At 38.4% G+C, this 19,677-nt stretch overlaps 1 protein-coding gene across 4 annotated transcripts in view; it reads left to right on the forward strand.

The window, feature by feature from the left end:
• BABAM2 (BRISC and BRCA1 A complex member 2) overlaps nucleotides 1–19,677 on the forward strand; it is a 170,027-nt gene that overhangs the window by 83,855 nt on the left and 66,495 nt on the right. For all 4 annotated transcript variants that reach the window (XR_004780991.2, XM_035561828.2, XM_035561817.2 and 1 more), the window contains one exon: nucleotides 4,173–4,282. Coding sequence is in view for 3 of the 4 variants with exons in the window: in XM_035561828.2 (XP_035417721.1) it covers nucleotides 4,173–4,282 (110 nt within the window). In the remaining variant the exon portion in view is untranslated. The remainder of the gene's footprint in view (nucleotides 1–4,172; nucleotides 4,283–19,677) is intronic.

A 19,677-nucleotide genomic window follows, 5' to 3' on the forward strand; every position in this document is an offset into this window, starting at 1 on the left:
TACCTGAAGTCTTTGCCTCAGGTTTCTGGAAGAAAAAAATCTAAAGTTCTTATAACTTCTGTTTTCATTTGTTCTGTATCTGTATTTTCACGTGGCCTTTTGTCCTGCAGTGCCAACATACATGTTTAATGAACATTTCATCTTCACTGGCTGAGTAGAGAAAGGGTAAATTAGAACGAAATACCATGACTTTTCTCTTTACATTTGTCTTTGTTAAAAGTACTATTTATTGTTGTAAGTTGTTGCTAACAGTTCTCTGCAATAGCCAAAAAAAAAAAAAAAGGAACAAAACATGAGTTGAAAGTCTTTTTTTATTGTTATTATTATCTTATTCCTTACCCACAGTGCTTTACTCCATATATTTTGCAGTTCGTTTTGCAGGAACTTTTAGTCAAAAAGATCAACCCACACCGTGCAAATATTGTGTAAACATAGGAAAACACTCGCAGTTCTTGAGATAGAAAAGTGTTTATTTTTGATGTTAAATGGTGCGTCAGGTTTTTTTCCTCTTTGATTTGAATAGGTTTCTTCTGAAATGAGGAAAAGATTATTTTGGAATACCTAGTAAAACAGGATAGCAAGATGGCAGAAAGACACCATGAAAATCAATGTTGGATCTTTTATATTGTAGTGGGCTAGATTTTTTTTTACTGGTAATCATGAGACTGTTGTGGAAAATCTAATAGGTGTGCAATTATCACATGCTTAGCTAATGATCTCCGATATATTTTTTAGCAACATTCAATTTTTAAACCTCAGAATTCCTGTGGCCCAGGATGTATGCTGCATTCTGTGAAAGTTCGATTTAATAATACGTTCTGTAAAGTCTTGTGTGGAAAACGTTGTGTGAGTAGGAACTGGTACCTTAACATGGCAGTTCTTACGTTGAATGCTAATTTTTAAGACATTGCCGTTCTTCATTTTTACAAAATCATTTTTTCTTGAAAAATGTAAAATTAGTTGTTTTGATAAAAATCCTTTAACAGTAACTGTTGTGGGTTAAATGCAACTTATGAAAATAAAATAGCTACTTTAATATTAAAAATGTACTGTGATTTGAGTTCAACAGCCTCTTTTTTCCTTAAAAGGGATTAGTCTTGAAGAAGCAATTGAATGTCACTATTTCTTTTGAAGCTAACTGAAAAATAAAACAGAGGGGCAATCTTGCTTTGCTGCTTTATTGAAATGTTGCCTGTTCCTTGAGAGAAATCAGCATGCAGAGATGGGAAAGGGGAAGACACTGCCTGGTTGGAATTTGATGATGTGTGAAAACAGCCTTTGCCTTTGGACTCTGGTGTGAGGGAAGGATATCAGCCCCTGTTCTGGAGCAATGTCATTGCCCACTGATACAAAGATGCATCATCTCACCTAGCATTAGCAGGTTTGTAGAGATGACCAGAAGAGATATCGCTGAAGGAGTTAAGCTGTGACTGGCACAGACAACATCAAAAAGGCCTATTAATTTAAAAGGCTTTCCATAGTTTATCTGTGGGACATGTGTTTTCAGTTTAGTTTTGTAAATGGCAGTTGTAACAGACGTACTAAGGTTGAATGCAGTTCTACCAAGCAGATCCTTGCATAAATAAAAGGAACAAAGTCTTAAAGTAATAATCTCTATTGCAGCAAATACAAAGGGACTTCATTGTAAATCTGTGGCCATCTCAGCAACCAGGTTGAGCAACTTCACGGTGTTACCGCATTGCATCTTTTTAAAACCTATAGGAATGCTTATTGGTTTTGTGTTGCCTTTTTTTTTTAAAGCTACAATTTTAACTTTTCAGGTTTGTGGGCCAAAAATATACATCGACTTGAAAAGTGGCACTTAGAGAAGAATGCTAATTTCTTTACTTGGATGAGACAGTAGCTATATGAATGTAGTGCAGTGCTGTGCTGGCAACAGTAGTTTTATTTTGTGTATTACTTTTGTAAATGAAAAATACTACATCTCAATTTATTGCTCTTAATGCACATATCAGCTTGTTGCAGCTTAACGCGCAAAAATGTCATGTTTATTTATGTATCTTTTATTTTTCTGGAATGAGTCTCCATATTAAAGTAGCCATTAGTGAGTGCAGGAATACAGTGTAATAATAGCGTATAGGGTAATGGGTGCTGTAGTGGTGTTCACCTGATTTTTTTTGTTTCCTCATTTTGATTCTCTTCGATCAGTAGGCACCTGAGTGGTATTCTAGAAACTGGTCATATGCATGATGGTAAACTGGGTGTGCATATCAACTTAAGCGTTAACACTAAATGCAAGATTAAGTACTTCTGGGTTTGTCCATACAGCTTGTGAAAAGCATGTAGGTTCTCTTCTGTAAAAACATAAAAACAAGGTATTTGAAAAAAAATAGAAACAAAAGAATGTGGTCTTGACAGAGCTGTATACATACGCAGGTGAATGTAGTATGCATATTTGTCATCTCTTGAAGAATGCCCCTTATGGTAAAAGATTTTTAATTGTTAGCATTACCGTTTAATGTGTCTTAATAGTTCTTTCCATTTCATTGACAATTAGCAAATTAATCAGAAAAAGGCCAGTTAATGCCGTAGCCAGCTTCAGGAGTGAAAGCTGTTCCTTATTGAAAAAAATTCCTTAACGATGAAAATGCACGAAACACTAGGGAGGAGTTGCACTGTTTGGGTGGTGGTTGTTTCACTTTCTGAAAAAAGCTTTCTCATCTGTGAGGGTTCTTCTGTTGTAGGCTGCTGGAAGCACAACACTGAAAGGAGCGCTGTAGGCCATGAGGTCCTGTCCGTCGCTGGTGCAGGCATCGTGTCACGTAATCCCATCCATAACCTGATCATACCCCGAGAGGAATGCAGTTAATTCTCGCTCTCACTACTTACATGAAGCGTTACCCTGCAACTCCAGTTTAAAAGCATGTTTTCCTTCCCAGCCTAAGTGTGCCTGTGACCGTTTTATAGGAGTACACTCTTCCTTCAGCTGTCAGAAGTGAGCAGCACACCAAGGCAGAATTTAAGAAAACACTGTCAGCTCTCTCTCATTTTTCATGCAAGACAATTAGGCTTTTTTAAGACCCATTCTTCCCTGCAGCTTATCACTAAGTTTCTTGGCATGTTGTGTTCTGCACGTAACAGCTAATACGCAGCTAGTCTCTCTGGACATTAACAGTTTCAGTCCTGCCAAAGCTTCAAATGGCACGAGATCGTCTTCCTGAAACCACTCAACAGTCGCTTTTTTCCCCCAGATAGGGCAGGATCTCCGAACAATGTTTAAGTGGTTTGCATGTTCCTTCCTCCCAGCTGTGTGTGTGACAGACCATACCAGGGCACACTGAACCACTGTGATCCTGCTCTGAGTGCAGATCTGCTGGTTTATCTGTTTCCTCTCATAGTTTTCCAGAACGGATAAAAACAAATGCATTTTGGCAAGTCGCTGTGTACATATGCACAAACATGTTAAAGGACTTTTGTTTCTGAGCAGCAAGTGGCACAGTATTTATTACCCGTTGTAAGTGAAGGCGATGCCAACTCATGGCCCTAACCAGAGGTCAGGAGCTCAAATGCAGTTGTGTTGAGCAGAAATTCACTTGTTTGTACTGTCTGTGACTCAGAGAAGTGTCAGGTCTTAACAAGACTACTTCTTACAGTAGCTTTTACAGTGTGTGTAGCCTTCTGAAAGTAATGCAGGGATCTAATGTGTGGGAAACTCAGGGGTGATGACTTTTAGATATAAATTTCAAAAAACTTCTTTGTCTACAACAGAAATAGGAGTTGAGTGCAGCAGAAATTTTGTACCATATACTTTGAAAAATAACAAATACAAAATCTGTGGTTGTAATTCAATGCTACTGTAACATTAAAAAAAAAATCCTTGGCATTTATGTCTGATGTTAGCGTTTAACTGAGAATTGTTAAAAATGAAGTCTGCATCTTTACTGAAATATGTATTTCAGCCAAAGAGGAGCTACATTAGTATACACTTGCTAACAGTAATTGTATTTTGATGCTTGAAATTAAGCACTACAGAATGTCTTTAAAGTACTAATACATGAAGAATATTAATTTTCAGCCTATTTTTTGGTGGTCACTGTTTAGATTCCTCACTTAAGCATCTCTTAAATTGGTATTTGACTGTATTAGTTTTTGTCTGCAAGTTTATAAGTACTTAGTTTTTTATTTGTCGCTTTATTATTTTTAACATATAGGATGTGAATGAAGATCCTGGAGAAGATGTTGCGCTTCTCTCTGTTAGTTTTGAGGATGCAGAAGCTACTCAGGTTTTTCCTAAGCTGTATCTCTCCCCGCGTATTGAACAGTAAGTGAGACAGTTTGTTCTGGAGTGTTCTTTCAACTTCATCTTTGAACTCTTCATGTTTTTTTTGATTTATGTAAAAAATGTTGGCTAGGTGATAAGGTCATATTGCTTTAAATTGCTTAAAGTCATAATGATTACTGCAAGCGTGTGTGTGGTGGAAGAATGACAGATCTTCTTTCTGTTAGTTCTGTATCTGTGGCTGGATCACATATGGATGAAGAAACGTCATCATTGGCCACATGTAGTACCATATTAATCCATGAAAAGTATGCTGTGTTTTCCTGCAGCAGTATATTTTTGAGTGTGTCCTACGTTACGGCACACTGATACCTTTTTATTGTGGGGCAATATTTACTTATTTTTTCTTTTGGCGATGGTGTATACATATATGTATAGGTAAGTTCTCTGTATATATATAGCACTTCTAAATATAGAGTTGTAGAAGCTGAAGGCCTTTATTAACTGTGTTTTAGGAATTTGCAGCTTTACTAACTTAATTTTTCCAGGAAAATATCTAAATACTTAATTTTAAGCTTGTTGGACAATGCAGTTGGCAAACACGATGCTGAGGAACTCCTGAAATGGAAGGGCAAGGATCAGAAATCAGTCTGTTTTCATTAAACTGCTTTTCTCTCGTTTCTGAAAGTAAGAATGTCTTAATGCTCCTTCTTTCTCTTTAGTATTTTAGTCTCATAGTGTCTGCTTCAAAAAAAGTAACAATATTAGGCTTTTCAACTGTTCAGTAGCCAAGCTAATCTAACATTGTTTCAGTGATGCTTTGTTTTTCTGGTCCGTACCGCAATGACTTTGCTTTGAACTGGTCATAACACTTCTGGGTAGGGAACAGATGGGAAATGCTGACTGCCACAGTTTAGTACAACTTAGTGATAAACTTGGTGTGTGTGAAGGGACATGGTATCTTGACATTTTACTCAACAGGGTATTGGTCTGGATAAGCTGGTGGATACAGTTTAAAAAACAAAGATCAAGATTTGATTAAGATAAAAACAGAAGACTTCCCTGTTTTTTTATATAAGAAAATGCAGGTTGCACACACACATGCAAACGTACACACATATGAATAATGTATTTAGCAGCTTTTAGTTTTCATAGTTTATCAGTTCACTTTTATCAGCATTAGTCGAGGGCATAATTCTGGTCAAACCTGTAATTATCCGTCCCTGTTCCCAAGAATTCTTCTGCTCAGCTACTGTTAAAAGCAAATGGGCTGTCATTAGTTTCCATTGTATTTTTAGCTCTAGTAACATGTTGACTCTTAAGTGTATTGCAGGCCACCCAGGTATATGTAGATGACCCATGTGCTAATGAATGCACTGCTGATTTTCCCATTTTTCAGGTGTATTTAGAAAGATGTTAACCTCTTGAGTAGCAAAGCAGAGTAGCAATATAGAAGGCACACTTTGCTTTCCTAAAAATATTGCATTTTCTTTCAGTGCCGTAAAAAATACTTGATTTTAAACGTGATGTACAGCAATAAAACATAAGGGTATTTGGATGGTGTTAGTACATACCTGACATGTCTGATGACATAGTTATTGCTTTGTCTTTTATAGCTTATGTAGTCATTTTAAAATCATACCAGTAAAACCTAAGTTCCATGACATACCTCTTCATGTTATCTCTATCAACCTTGAGATACTTCACTTAGAAAGCGTAGCTCTACCTCAGTCTGTCCTTGTGTATTTATAAAGTATTCATCATGGTATCTAGATACCCATAGTACCCAAGAGTTGAGAGGGAGAGAGATTGGTTATGGTTCAGGTTCACTGCGTTACTTTTTGGAGTAACCTAACGCAGAGTTAATGTAAGTTTTTGTTGTTTGATGGCATAATGTCTCTTGTTTTCAATGCAAGTTGGTTTGCTTGATTGTGAGCTGCTGCACCTTCCTTTACTCTTCTGGCTACATTTTGTGCCATGAGAAAATGTATAGGTATGTTTTCAGTGTTTGCTTGATTGAGCTATAATAACAAAGATGTATTTGTCTTTTGTTCTTTCCCAAAACTAATCTCTGTTCTGTTTAGCAGAGGCTGACAGTCTAGATATTTAACTTTCCAGTGTTTGGGAACTGAAGCAACAATGCGTACTTCTTTATACTTTTTGCCAAAAGTACAAAAAGCCTCAACAAGCCCTGAGGATTAGTTTTAATGACTTGAGGCCATGACATGTTACATTTGAATTGTGTTCTGCTTATAAAAGTTCTTTCCTGCTGCTAACAATAATTGCATCTACAAGCACCATGTAAGCAAATTACTAGTGTATTTTTTTATGCAGCAGATTTTGAGGTGGAGTAAGTAGTAGTTGACAGTTGTCTACATAGCATTCCCAAGTATTCAATAAGGCAGGAAAAAATAAAATTCCCACAATTATTTTGTTAATAATGACTCTCTTCACCTGATGAAGAACAAGCAATCAGGAATGGCTTTGTCCTGATGTATGAAAAAGGCATTTTCAGATAGAAATGCTTCGGCTTTGGAGAGAAATAAGAGTAAAGGGTCTGTTTGTGTAATGTGAGTTATCTCCAGCTTTCCCAAGAGCTTTCATTGCTTTTGTGTTCTGCCATATAAACATGTGTTCCCACATAGCATTTTCTAAAAATGATACTTACCCACAGATCTTGTCAGCGAATTTGAGTCCTAGCAATGTGAATATAGTATTTTTGCTTTGAAGTGCTATTGTGAAGTACATTTGATCTATTTTTAGGTGGATGATAAATAAAATACTGGTAAGACTGACTGTTCTTTGTCATAGACTCTCAAAGAGATTTGCTAAATCAGGGAAATGCCCATTTTTTATGGTTTGGAGCTAAGATGCTAGGCTTGGAAAAGGTCATCTATTAGTAGGAGGTAGCAATGCAGTGAAAAAGTATTGTTGCATTTTTGGGTCAATATCAGTGTTCAGTTGAATTCCGTGATGCAGTGTGTGTCTGTAAGAGAATAAAGTCCAGATCTTACAGTTAAATACAAACAAAAGAACCACCTCAAAACCAGCTCTCAGGGATGGGAAGCATGTTGGTTTATAAAAATCTCAACAACAGCTGATCATAACTATGCACAGTTTAATTCTTTCATTAAAACCTTTAAATTCAAAACCAATCTTTTAATTACCAATTGTTTAAAACGCATTAACAGCAATTTCTTGTTAATGTTCCCTTAATTTGGAATCATTTACAGAATCTTTCATTTTATAATTTTCTTTGAGAATTCTTCTTACTCTTTATTGCACTGCATCAGCAAACAGATACAGTGCCAGTAACAGTTGATTTTAATTTCATAAATCAGATTAAGTTAAAATGAAACGCGGTATTTATGATACGTTTTGTTAAAACCTCCCAGCACAACTGTACTATCATAAAAACAAGTTTCTGCACACTTATGGAGGAAATGGTGAGCTGGGAAACCCCACAGATGGGCCACCCAACTTGAGAGGACGGTGCTTGTCAGCATCCCCGAGTGTGTGTCCCCAGCCAGTCCTCCACCTCCTCCCTCCTCAGGGAGCAGAAGTGCTCACAGGATGCTGTTCATCCCCAGCTCTCAGCTGCTGTGCTTTGGGAAGAGGGGTCGGAGCTGAGCGGTGTCAATACCAGAGGCCCCTCACATGCCTCCTCTTGACCTCTTCCTCCTGCTAGGTAGGCACAGGAGTATGCCGAGGCTTCCTCTGCACCATGAGGAACTGCTGGGGTATTTGCACGTTACGTCTCTGCCATACTTCTATACGTTTGTCATAAAGTCTCTAAACCTCTCAGTAGAAGGCATCTGGCTTGTTCAAAATCATCTTTCTCTGTGAAAGCATACTAGAGACTCATATGGGAAGGAAATTTATGATTTAAAAAAAAATCTGTCATATCTTTGTTTTCCATTTGCTAAAAGTCACCAGACTCTAAATCAAAGGAATCATTGAGAGATCAAACAGCTAATTTCTATATTAATGCTTAAAATGTTTGTCAGTGTGCTACACATTAAAGGGGGTTGCAGGGGTTTTTATTTGATAAAAATCAAATTTATTGATTTTTTTTGTCATTTTTCCTTATGTGTGATGTCTTTTTTTCTTCATGATTAGTCCGTGTTTAAAAAACTAAAATAAAAATGGGTTCGTCTTGGTTCACATTTTAAGAAAAAAGAAATCAGGGTAGAAGCAGTGTTGCTCAGTGAATTCTGTGTTCCCTGGATTCACAGAAATAATCCTGTAATAAACACTGTTGTCCTGGAGGGCTTTTCTCTGATAAATACACGGACGTGAATATGCTAAGAAAACCAGCTGTCAGGAGAACTTGTTTTGCTTTAATGGATCAGGCTCCATGCTTTAGGGGCTGAAATGGTCATTTTTTACTAGTCTGGGAACCGTGCCAGAGGCTTCTTCGTGACTGAGGCTGGAATTCAAAGTTCGGTGACTGTGCTTAACCTTCTCATATGGACAGGGAAAAATAACAAGAACCTAGTCTGAACTCTTCGACGTCGAACGTTTCTGCCTGTTTTTCCCTGATGAAAAAAAAAAAAAAAGAGAAAATTAAGCCATGTGCATTTGCTTTAAAGTGTTTCCCAGCTCTTAGCTATCCTTTCTGCTGTGGATGCTGGGGGTTGGAGGAGGAAGGGCATGCGGTGTGCTCCGCTTACGGTGCTGCCCAGGGCTGCCTCGCTGCGTTAGAGATGCAGGGCTACTGTGAAGGGCTTCTCCTCTAACGCCGGTGTGCCTTACTGGTGGGTGAGTGCACGTCGCTGGTTGAAGCCTACTGTTTTAAAACATGTAGGAACTCACAGTCTCTAAATGATCGGTCACGTCATTTTTATCTGTCTGTAGAAGACAGAAGCGAGATCTTCTGTTTGGCATGTTAAAATGTTTGCTCATCCAAATTCATGATTTCTGTAGAATTGGTAGCAGACAGCCAAGGCAGTCAGTCCATGACGTCTTCAAATCCCAGAGCATCTTTGCAGACAGAGGAGGCCAGAATGACTGTTGGCTTTGCAGGGCTTCATCTTCCATTAAGCCTAGCTTTGTCGTGCCTCTCCACATAACGGGCTGACCAGCGAGACAGTAAGATCTCCGGCCGGCTACTTGGCCATCATCCAAATCTTCTTTAACTGTAGCCAGTACAGCAACTTGATTTCCAGCCTAGCTCTGCTTTGCAACTCTTCCTGTTGCCTAAAAATCCTTCTGTTTTGCTGCAGCTTCCCCTTGATGATGGCCTGTTGACATTTGAGAAGAGATCAGGGTAGACTGGGACTGACAGTCAAAACAGGTTGAGTTGTACTTCTGTCCCAGGTGTTCAGCTGTACCAGCTGTTCCTTTTTTTTTTTCCCACGAAGCTCGAAGCTGACAAAGAACAATTAGTGAAAATAACTGTAGAAGAATTAAGATTTTGTTTCCATCATCTAAATGGCACTTTAATACTGGATATGTTAATGCTGTTCTTAAATGTTTCAGATAGTGAGATTTTTAAGATGGTTTTCTTTCAGTTAGAGAGTGAGCAATTAGACCTAATCATTGAGGTATGAAATACTTGAGGCAGTTCTGTGGATTGATTTTGTTGCTAGGTAATGAAGTACCCAGTTTCTTTGAATAAGAGATACTGGGCGGTTTGGGGTCTGTTATATGCTGTACAACAACCCAGTGCTCAGTATTCTCAGAGCAAGACTTTGGAGATGAATGTTAGGAAGAGGATTTAGTTTTGTGCTGTGAAGAAGATTCAAAGAAATATTTCATTGATGTGTTTGAAGGTTGGCTTTTTTTATTATTTTTTTCAGCAGTTTGAGACAGCTTTTTTTCAATTACAGTTTTCTGACAGGCCACATTATACACTGATGTGTGATAGTTGTTGCTGATCACTGTCACTATTGTAGTTTGAACTCAGTGTTTAAAGGTATATGGTAGAGCATTGAGCTGCGTGTGCTGGAAGTCCTTGCGAAGTACATCTTCCAAAACACAGTGCCAAGAGCCTCCTGTATTTTAATTCCATCTCATTTAGTTTGTATGATAACTGCAGAATTGCAGGTCCCCTGATGAGGCTCAGATTTTGCAACTTTAACTGGTTTGTGTCATTCTAGGGGTTTGGTTAGGTTTCTCTTGGAATGTCAACCTTTATGCATAAGGCTCTGTAACCGGAGAGGTGGGTATGTGTGTGTTTTTCCATGATATATTAATTACCTCTTAAAGAAATCAATTGTAAAGCAGAAAAATATGTATAAAAAATTAAGAAATTTTAAAAGAAAACAGAACCATGTTTTTAAGACAACCCTCCCATCTCCCTTTTTCTACGTTCTTCTGACTAGGGTGGAATGTTCTACAGAAATTTCAGTGAACACACTTGTTTTCTTTGGATACAAAATCTTTCCACTAAGGTGTTGCACTTTTTTTCACCAGTATACATATAGTTTCTTTCAGGATACTCTAATTAAACCTACAGTTCTGTTTCATGTTATATTGTCATACGTTATAACATATTTCATTGTAATAATCCCTGTTAAGACAGGCATTTCTAAGTACTGTTATAAAACTGTATTCTTCTAAAATATCCTCCTCAGCATTTTTACTGTGGGATCGCTGCTTCTAGGTGTTTTTATCTCCCACAAAGAGTGATAATGAAGGGGAGGAAAAAGAACAAAGTAATTTTTCTTTTGGGCATCACACAGTATTATTCATAAAGGTGTTCCTGGTTCTTTAGTGTTGCCCGTATCTTTAGACTTGTATCTTTGTACAGTGAGATTGTCAGAAGCACTTTTATTAGTCAAAACTAATTTCAGTGATGACATTGAAAATTACTGTTGTCTCAGTTACTAGCTAGGCCAGTATTTTGGAGGTTTGAAATCTTACCCTGTATTTCCAATTGGAATATTATTGTAAATTATTTTCTACATGTTGTTTAGATTGTGTGGCCTTCACTTTGATACTGAAATTCATTTTAGTTTTACGAAGGCACTTATTTTTCTCTTGAGAAAGCAAATGCTTTTGGCTTTTCTATTGTCTAAGTTGATCTTCTGATTTGGGGGGGCATTTCATTGCCATTCTCACATCCTTGGTGTCTTTCCTTAAGTGTCTTTCTCAGATATTTCCCCAGCCTATTAGAACATGCATAGCAGATTTCATTGTTTCCTGAAATGTTTTTATAGGAGAAAAGAAGCCTGCTGAGCAGAATGTATCCATGGTAGTACTAAAATGTCTGAAACAGGTGGCAAGATTTTTTTTTCCTACCTACAAATTAATAGGAACATTTTGTTTGTTATTTTATGTACGGCCTTTTGTTCTAAAGAACTGTGCAGGCCAATTCTGGGGACAGTGTGAATTCCCTGAAATTATTTTTATAAAATTAGTTAGGCTGACCAGAGAAATTTGAAAGAAGTGCCATTTCTTTTTACCCTATGGCTTGTGAATATGGCAGTAACAGAGCAAACAGGAGGATCTGTTAACTGGGGTTAAATGTTACACTAAAAAGTACTTTACTAGGTGTTTCTTTATAAAGTGATGAAAAAAACAGCTCCTACCAGAATTGTGAAATTTGTATGTATGGGAACTTAACTTTGAGTTTCTTTAGGACTAAGTTATAGTGTATGACTGTAAAATACTTCCTTAAAAAATGAAAAAAAAATGAAATAAGGAGTTGCAGGGAAATAACAATGAAGCAGTGAAGTTTCTCTGTTAAGTGTGCTTAATTCCACAAACCGTCTCTTTGGAATGAAATAACTCTCCTTTTAGAAGATGAAGCTACTGACTGCATCAGATTTTAAAATTATCTGACACGTCAGAGACTCTTGCCAATTTATCCTTAAATGTCGTCACATGAGCAGGTCATGGAGGATTTTTCTTGAAGATCAAAGTTGAGCTTTTGCTTTTCAACTGTATCAGTTCGAGCTGCATATTAATTACCAAACCTGAGAAACAGGGGCTACAATGAGTTAATTACAATTTTTCTTGGCAGCAAATGCTATTGAGTACAGAAAGGTACATTTACTCTACAGTTTCCTGGACTCAAGTTTCCTCAAGTATTTTTTGAACCTGCTACTGTTGCCATGTGTGTATTTTTCCCAGTTCTTGATGTAAATCAAAACCCACTGCTACAGAATGTGACATTATCTCGTAACAGAATACTCTTTACTGAAGCGGATTTTTGCATATTTGGGATATGTGGCTCGCTTTCTGAATATGGTGACTAAGTCATTTGTTTTCAGAGAACTTCACTATAATTGCAATCTGCACATTTATAGTGTTCTATCTTCAGACTCTTCCTATTCTATTATTCGAAACAGTTAACAAAAAGTTAGCTACTTTTAGTGCTTCCTTCCAGATGCTAATGTTCAGTAAGGACAAACTTATGAACACTTGGAACCGAAGAGTTAAGGGTTTTCAGACATAAACTTCTGAAACATGTGAAGCGTAGAGTTAAGATATGTAAAGCACATCAGTTTTGATTGTTGCTGTGTCTTTTTCATTCCCCAAACTGCAGAGAGCTGGCAGGAGCCACTGGAGATCACATTCCAGCTGCTGCCATTTCAGTCGGTAACTTGGTGGCATGGGAAGTGTGGATCAAGGAGCACAGAGAGGGAGGAAACTGGGAAAGGAGGGACACCAGTGGTGAAGGGATCTCAGCCTCAGGTCCTCCTTGTCCTGTGATAAAAAAAAAAAAAAAAGTAGGAAATATATCCTTCAAGATTACCACAAGGCCTCGTTTCAGTGCCGAGTGGTCTTTGGAGTGGTTTTGGGCTGTGGCTGTTGGCAGTATGGGAGTACGATGTGAGAGTTACCTGGGGATACTAGCTAACATGTCTTAGTTAGCTAGAGTGTCTAATTAGTAATGCATCTCATACGCTACAACAGAGGTCATTACCGTTGTACTTTTAAGAGCAAAAGTGAGATAGGTAATGTAAATTGCTGTCACCCAGAAAATCAATAGAGGAGGGAGGCAGTAGCAGAATCCAAGTCTCTTGTTTCATAGTCCACAGCTTCCTGCACTGGACCCTGTTTGGTCTATCTAATCCTATCCGATAAGCTTGGCTTGGTTGAAAATGCATATTCCAGCACATATGGCTAGGAAGGAGAGCGTTTATGAACCTCTGAGAAGCCATTTTCACAATCTTCATCTTCCCTGTTCTTTTCTCCTCCCTCAGGCACCATTTTTCCATGCAACTAGCATCTCACATGTCATGCTTCCTCCTTTCCCTGCTCATTCTCTTAGGTCCTGCTCCAGCCTGACGCCAGAATCCAACCATCCCCATCCAGCTTTTTTTCTGTAAACTTCTCCACCCCACAGCAGGACTAAGTACCACCTCTGTTTTCATTGCTTTCCACGTCCCTATCTTCTGCCAATAATCCATGGCATTTTGAGCTTAAGGTCTGCTTTAAATGAGTTTTAATATCTTTTTAATTGTCTGTCATAGGAAGATGCCGTTTCCGCAAAATAAATTGTGGTTGATTTTTACAACATGACTACTGGGTTTCTGGGGGTTTCCTTTTCCCAGGTTGTTGTCAAGAATATGATTCATTCTATTGCTGATTACATTTAAGGCATGTTAGGTAGCCGCAGTATATCCTACTGCTCCTCCTGTTACTACAGGAGCTACTCTGCTCGCGTGAGTATTAACGGAAGCCCTCTGATTGCTTTCTGCACTTGTACATTGGAACTGCATGGAAAGTATGTATAAAAAGCATGTTCCCACCTGTGAAACTTTGTGTTGAATAATCTTTTCCTATATATAACAGATCCCCCTTCAGAAATATTGAGAACATTTTTCCTAAGAGCTTTCCTTTGGGGAATCCCCCTATCAAATAACAAGAATTTGTTGAGTGAGAAACCCAACACAGGCATCCTAAACTTCAGCTTTCTTTAAATAAGAGTTCAGATTTCAGGCAACTCAGAATAGTAATCCTTTAAATGGAGTGGAGTTTCTGTATTTAGTAGGTTCACTTTCTAAAAAACATGTAAACTGATTTTTGTAGAAGGCAGAGACAGCTAAAAGCATAACTGGCGCAGAGCAGGGCTTCATGCGATGAGTTCTGTACATTTTATCTTTCCTTTCTCTACAGCCAGCACTTCTTGGGGACCAGCTGGACCTAATTCATCTGCAACTTGGAAGAAACACAGAGAGGTAGTTAGAGGTGGCCTGTGGGCCACCTTACATCTGAGGAGTTGTATACTCCTTGTACATGTAGAGAAGTGTTCTTTGTCAATTGAGGAGAAAAATACTATGTTCTTGTACACGTAGTCCTCTTCTGTACCAAAAAAAGAGTATAGCTGCTCCCTGCTGGGTTTCGTTGTATATCAGTGACTTCTCTGGCTCTCTCTGAGTTGTCACATGCTATAGCTAAACTGTGGGGCCCACCTCTGCACCCTGGTCAAATAAAAGCTGGTGTCAGGGCAAGACCTGGATGTTCGACATGCCACATCCCACCCTGATTTCCTCTGCAAGAAGCTCCAAGCCTTTGGAGGGGGAGGAACTTGGGTACTCCACCAGGCCTTTGATCTGGATGGTGAGAGTCAAACCTCCGGTGTAGGCTGCAAGGCACACCTTCCTTGAATGTTTGTTTGTTTGTGTATGTGGTGGTGGTGTTGTTGGGAGGTTGGTGCAGTCATTGAAATGTCTGCCTAATTCTGGAAAATACCTGTAAACGCTTCTTTAAAGGCAATCATCAACCATGTTGTGCAGTAACAGTGTTTTGAAACCCTTCCATTTCAGTGGGTTATTAAACCACTCCAGCCTTTCATTACTTCGGCAATTTGTGTAGCCAGTGTGTTAATGGAAAAAGTCTGGAATATTTTATGTATAGCTTGGAGAACATACGTGTGTGTCAACAAAGAATATCATAGGATTTGTGTCGCAGATCTCATGTGTGGTATTTGATATGTGTATGCAGTATGTGTCAAACTTCCTACAGAGAAAGCCAAATTAAATTTTGGCAGGAATTGAAACTTGAGTATATGAAAATGTAGTTTCTCTTTTTTGTTGGATATTAAAGCTAAGTTCTTGGAGCTGGTTTCTGGTCAGGGGCCACTGATAGTACATGAGGGGGAAACTTAAACCATTTAACAATTTAAGTGAACAAGACTCTGTTAGTACCGAAGTTGGATACACCGTACTACTGTGGAAAAACCTGTACAAATAGGGCAAAACAATTCTGCTTGCAGATATTTGCTGTTGAAGCCAATAAGAGGGCTGTGCTCTTCTGTGTGGTTTAGTGATGTCAAGCTCTGCTTGCTGGAGGCAGCTGTGCTACTGCAATGCTTTTCTGACCTTAAATAGCCTATATGCTGGGTAATGCAAGCATACAAATATAAATACAGGGCACATAAGGACATAAGGAGGCCAGAAAAGCTATCTAGGCCCCTTCCCTTCTCTGAATTAGTCAGTGTCTTCCTCGGTATTATTCTCTTCTGGGATTTGTCCAAGATATTTACAAAACCGTTTATACTAATTGTTCCCTTGTGTTGTCTCAGTACTGTTTATTCCATATGTTAAGTACTGCGTGCAAAGCAATTCGGCTTTTTAGTGGGGCTGCTGTTCTCTTTCCTTTCCTTGCTTTGTTTTTGCATTTGATAATAACCCAAACAGCTGCGCAACATTTGTCTGTCTTGGAAGGTTGCTAACCTCGGTAGCAACCCACTGCTCTTCATCCTTTCTAGAGAAAGTAGCGCTCGCTGTGATATTTTGTGGAGGTAATTCCTTTAGGCTGTGTTTTTGGTTGGCTTCCCAGATATTTTTTTTTTCTTGTCCTCCGTAGTGGTTAGATGGCATGTACATGTAATTACATAGCGATCCTGTTAATTTGTTCCACTGCTCAAAGATTGTCTGTACTCCTCTTGGAGTTGTAATGAAGATTTTAACTTGATTCCTACCACCTCCAATCCTTTTGTTTTCAGTTCATGCTCTGTTTTCGTTCACATACCTACTATTGAAGTTTCTCTTGCTGCTGTTTTTTTTCTTCTTCAAGTTCTGTCTCCCTATTCTGTTTTCTGTTCTGGCTGTTTGTTTTTAACTCTACTCAGATCTCTGAAAATGTTTTTTTTAATTATTTTTAAGAGGTAAGCCTCTGTAGTTTTGCACGTCAGGTAGCAGTTTTTCCTGCTGTTGACAGAGAAACTGCAAGGAGAGTTGAGTGATGAAGGTACTTCAAGACAAAGGAAGCCTTATCTAAAGTTTAGGCACTCTTTGATCAATGAGAACCGAACAGCCCTTTTAATGGCCTGATACGCAGAATCAGAGCATGGTCACAACAGTAACATTGCGTTGTCTCAGACTGCAATGCCTTTGTTCTCTGTTTGTTTGAAAGCAGTAACTTTATTTTACAACGCTTTAAAATGTTTATTTTACTTTTTTTTTTGAACGTTATTTCTCTTTAAAATGGACTCTGAATCATCGAGCCCAGCTTCCTGCTTGGCATGGGACTGTTGCCAGCACTAGGTCAGGTTTTGAATAGCCAGGCCTTTGTCTAGCCAAGGCCTGAGCACTTCCCACAGAGGAGATCCCACAGCCTCACTGAGGAGCCTTCTCTGCTGTACCTGCCCTCAGCAGGGGAGATGTTCCTCTGGAAACCCGGTGTCAGCATCCCAAGGCTTCAGCAGGCCCAGTCCTTAGCACTGTACAGGTCCCTCTGGACTGAAGCTGTCTGGGTCTGTCATCACAGTGCCATATGATGTCATAACACTGCCATTTACCGCGATGTTGTCATGCGACGACCTTTCTTCCCTTCACCCGTGAGCTACCGTTCATCCATTCTTACTCCAGATCAGTAGCTGAAGCTCTTTTAACATCACTTGCTTTTCCCATAAATTTTAGCTTCTCAAGTTAGTCTCATCTTGCTTCTCCAGCCACATGGAAGGGTCGTGTTTAAGGTTATCTTGCTGACCAGGATTTACTCTGGCTGGAGGTCGTGATGAGCTGGTATAAAGTTAAATTAAGTTCCCATCTCACTGCTGACACAATGAAAAGTGGTGGCATGAGGATTTTGCTGCATTCTGGCAGGTGTCACCAATGCATGGTCCTCTGAGACCAGTTGCTGTTTGATGTAATTTAGAGCGATGTAGGGCACTATGGGGCCAAAAATCAAATAAGTTGGGTCAATATTGTGGGTATTGTTATGCCTTGCCACAGCGAGGCATGCAATACAGGGAAATCTTGTTTTACTTCGTCTTATTTTTAACACTGTATACTAAAAGCTTATAATCTCAGTACACAACTACTAGTTTGTATTTTCCTTTCTAAAATTTCATATACTATAGTAAAAATAAAAATTAAAAAAATACGACCACTAGTCAGGAGCAGTGAATGATTGTGGCAGTGTAACTCACATTGCTGAATATTTTCTATGTGCAACAGAGCAGACTTAAAATGGTAGAAAAAAAGGTAGAATTACCTTTGGTTTGTTCATTATACTAATGCTTTGAAAGTCTATCGTTCTATTTTTGTTCATCTCCCAACCTGTTCAGCATATTTTATTTAATAGTTTAATGGTAGCGTCTAGATGCAACCACCCATGTTACATCAGACTGTGTGCAACTGGAATGTTGTTTACTTTTCACCAAGGCAACGCCCTGTTTTTTGTTAATTAATATCTAACAAGGTCCTCCAGCTGACTCCCTTTAAAGTCAAGAATGTAGGGGTGTTCAGAATTTATAGGCACACTGTGCTAAGAACTTGTAGGAACAGTGTGTTTTATGCAAGTGGCCCATTAAAGGAGATGCTTTGGGGGTTGGTTGGTTTGTGGGTTTTTTTCATTTTGATACGTATGTATTTTCTTATATTCTTCTTCAGCTACCTTGGACAAGTTATGTTTGTACTGAGTGTGCATGGTCATTTAATAGTGGGTGCCATGAAATGATTTTCTTGATCAACAGAATGAACTTGAGAAGACTTGTGGGAAAGTCTCCTACAACAGTAACCTGTTGCTGTTCTTTCGGGAGTAAAGGAGAACTTGCATGTTTAAAGTGGTCAAATCAGCAGCTGTGGCTAGTGAGTGTTTAAACTGTAAATATTTTTTCTTATTTTTGACAAGACATCCCTCAAATGTCTCAGTTATAACTGTACCGCCAGGGATTTTTTGTTAGATCTTTACATGTTTTGTCCAAGCTCGACTTGAAATGATTCAAGTAATACAATATACACCATTTTCTTAGTGCTGTTCCACTGATAAAAATGGTTTGCAGTCTTTTATTGTCTTTTGATCTGAATATCAATATAATTTTTTTCACAAATTTTAATGTTTTTTGTTTTGGTACCTCTCTGAGACCGCTTATTACCAAATACTGTCATGTGAATGTATTCATAAGAATGTATTCATGTGTGAATATATTCATGTATTTCAGAAAGACTGCATTACTGGGAAACTAGAACCAAATAGAGACTCCCTTTGATAATCTTAGTCTGTGACAGATAAATGTAGCTAGGCTTAGAAATGTGGACTCTTTCTTTCTTGATCAAATTTTATACCTAAGATGTCTTCCTGCTTATTGATCCTCCTTAATCAGTGCCCTGCATTAGCTATGTAGGCTATGCTCATTTATGTGCAGTGACATGTGATACAGGTTCCTCTAGCATCTCCACTGTTGTCATTCAAGCAGTGTGCTCTAGAGAGAATGAAATAAAATATTCAGTACATGCAGAAGTACATTTCTTTCCACCATGAAAAATATATTCATAATAGTTGGGTATATTTCGAGGCCTTGACCCCTGCCAGAATATCTCAGTAACATAAAGATAAATAGATATTGCAATTGGCAAACTGATTATAATTGTACGTTAAGGCAAGCAGAAGAGTCTTTTAATTTAATTCAATCATTAAAAACCTGTAAAAATACTTGATTCTATTTTAAGAACCAATCGTAGGTAAATAGTGTTCCATCCAAACCATGTCAATTACTGGTGATTATGTTTGTTTTTTGTAGATTTTTTAAAGTTCCTTTGTTGTAGGAGGACATCTTGGCAAAGCTTCACATGTGGTTAACTGATTGCTGAGCCACAAGTAAATAATACTGTACAGTTAAGCATTTCTTCCTGCATCACCAATTTCTGTTCTCTTGGGCAACAGGAGTTCAAATCTGGGCAAAGATGACAGGCATAAACCTGTCTGATTGGATTAATAACATAGAAACTGTTGCTAGCCTCCGAAGGAATATTTTAAAGTTGGTCTTGTGGTAAGTTTCTCAACACAGATTTTGATTTTATTAGACCAGCAGATAGATGGGTGAATAACTTTTGAATCCTAAAGGACAAAAGGAGAATCTGTTTCCCATTTTCAGGCTTAGCAGAAAGGAAATCTGCTAAAGGAGGTGAGAACAGGGATCTGGAAACCTGATAGGCAGTAATGATTCAGAGGTGGCTTCCACTATGCTGAGTTTGGGGGAGTTCTTTTTAAACAGTATCATTTTTGCTTGTGTGGCATTTCCAGTCTCCCTAACT

The sequence above is a fragment of the Cygnus atratus genome, chromosome 3, assembly GCF_013377495.2.
Source record: "Cygnus atratus isolate AKBS03 ecotype Queensland, Australia chromosome 3, CAtr_DNAZoo_HiC_assembly, whole genome shotgun sequence".
Taxonomy (NCBI): domain Eukaryota; kingdom Metazoa; phylum Chordata; class Aves; order Anseriformes; family Anatidae; genus Cygnus; species Cygnus atratus.